This window comes from Penaeus japonicus, unplaced genomic scaffold, assembly GCF_977035675.1.
Source record: "Penaeus japonicus unplaced genomic scaffold, GWHDUDI00000001_assembly GWHDUDI00000005, whole genome shotgun sequence".
Classification (NCBI taxonomy): domain Eukaryota; kingdom Metazoa; phylum Arthropoda; class Malacostraca; order Decapoda; family Penaeidae; genus Penaeus; species Penaeus japonicus.
The window spans coordinates 24,276,314-24,278,813 of NW_028234407.1; the positions used below are offsets into that span (position 1 = coordinate 24,276,314).

The following is a 2,500-nucleotide window of genomic DNA, read 5'->3' on the forward strand; positions in this document are numbered from 1 at the left end:
TTTTATCATCTTCAATATCATTATCATCATTATCACCATTGATATTATGATATTATTATTATTATCATTATTGTTCATGTTATTTTTGTTATCGTTATCATCATTATTGTTACTATTGTTACCTTTATCATTGTTATAATTTTCATTATCATTATCATCAGTATCATCATTGTTATTATCATTACTGTTATTATTGTTATTATTATTATCATTATCATCATCACTATTATTATTATTGTTATCATGATCATTATCACTATCATATTTTTAATCATCATCATCATTATATGTGCTATCATTGTCATTATCATCATCATAATTACAATTATCACTTTGATCACTATATGATAATTATTGTTATTGTTAAAAACATCGTTATTCCTACTATCATTGTTATGTTTGTTATTGCTGCTACTATTATTATTACTATCATCATCAATTTCATTATCTTTACAATATTCATTACCATTATCATTATTATCATTATCATCATCATCATTGCCATCAAATTGTTAATATAGTTAGTCTACATCATTAGCATAGCTATCATAATTATTGCTCATTATTATTGTTAAGAGTGTCATTTTTACTATCATAATTGTTGCCATGATTATAATTATCATCATAATTGTTGCCATGATTATAATTATCATCATAATTGTTGCCATGATTATAATTATCATCTTAATTGTTGCCATGATTATAATTATCATTATAATTGTTGCCATGATTATAATTATCATCATAATTGTTGCCATGATTATAATTACCATCATGATTGTTGCCATGATTATAATTGTCATCATGATTATTACCATGATTATAATCATCATGATAATTGTTGCCATGATTATAATTATCATCATAATTGTTGCCATGATTATAATTATCATCATGATCATTCTTGACGTCATCATTGTCATCATCTTCAGAGTTGCAAATAATAATCTCATTATTGTTAATACTAATCACTAGAATCACTGATATCATTACAACAACTAATTACCCTGATCACATTACCATTAGAACCAATACCATTATTATCTATGGAATTCAACGCTCATTTAACCTCACCTCGCCCCCCCCCCCCTCCACTGTAATTAAAAATAAATTTATTAACACAAACAACCTTTCTTTTAGACAAGGCTCAACTAGTCAGTCACTGTTACCAAGTATGATTGCAATGTCTAAATCCAATTAGCATTGCTATCGATTTCCCATCCCCATTATTGTTGGTATTATTATCATTAATACTTTCATTGTTATCATTATTATTATTATTATTTTCACTAATATTGTCCTTATCATTTGATCATCATTATTTATATCATTGTTGTTACTATCATTACTATCGCCATCTATCTATGTTATCATAATCATTATCACTTTTGTTTTTTATAAACATTATATTGCTGTTGTTTATAATTTATTATATTTTGTAATTTACTATATTGATAATTATCATCACTATGATTATTATCAATATCATTATGATAATTATGATCATTATATGTTATTATTACTGTTATCATCAATTATATTATAGCCACAATTATCATAGATATCGTTATTATCCTAATTGTTATCATCATCAACATTACATTTGTATAATAATCAACAATATTATCAATATCATTATAATAACCAGTAATCATTAAATTTTATCTATGTCACCGCAAATGATTATAGCATCTACAACAATAGTATTGCAATGTGTATTAACATCAATGGTTTTATTTCTACAAACTTAATTACTGTACTTTACAAAAAAAAAAAAAAAAAAAAAAAAAGTAAACTGAGAGAGAACAGACCCAAGGTATCAGTAACTCGTAGAAATGCAAGTATGCAAGAATTTATCATTTATCATTTCATTTATCATTGACGCAAGAACGTGTTGCATTAATAAATCGAGTTCTGTTAATGATTAATTCATCAATTCATTCTCAATTGAGTATCAGTGTCAGGGGTCAAATTTATATATTTATTAACTGGTTGTATGAGTATATGTTTCTGAACACACGTACATTATTATCTTCTTGTTATACAGTCACTTATGCTCTATTGTATGTCCTTCTCTCCCTCTTTCTCCCTCTCTCTCTCTCTCTCTCTCTTTCTCTCTCTCTCTCTCTCTCTCTCTCTCTCTCTCTCTCTCTTTCTCTCTCTCTCAAACTATCTATCTATCTATCTAGTATTTATCTTATCTCTATTCCTTTCTTCATCTCTCGCTCTCTCTCCTTCTGTCTCCTTCTCTCTCTCTCTCTCTCTCTCTCTCTCTCTCTCTCTCTCTCTCTCTCTCTCTCTCTCTCTCTCTCTCTCTCTCTCTCTCTCTCTCTCTCTCTCTCACTCTTTCTCTCTTACACACACACACACTCTCTCATTCTCTTTCTCACCCAAATACACACTCTCATCCTCCCACCCGCACCCATCCTTCCATCCTTCTCACCTGCTGACTCTGAGCGCCCGCCATGGAGGACGCCATCGCCGCCAAGCCGCTGAAGAG

At 29.1% G+C, this 2,500-nt stretch overlaps 1 protein-coding gene across 1 annotated transcript in view; it reads right to left on the reverse strand.

The window, feature by feature from the left end:
* Fife (regulating synaptic membrane exocytosis protein fife) overlaps nt 1-2,500 on the reverse strand; it is a gene marked incomplete in the record, with an annotated part of 249,707 nt that overhangs the window by 158,847 nt on the left and 88,360 nt on the right. Inside the window, 1 exon segment of the mRNA XM_086536681.1 lies at nt 2,444-2,500. This exon segment is cut by the window's right edge and continues 159 nt beyond it. Coding sequence (XP_086392807.1) covers nt 2,444-2,500 — 57 coding nt within the window.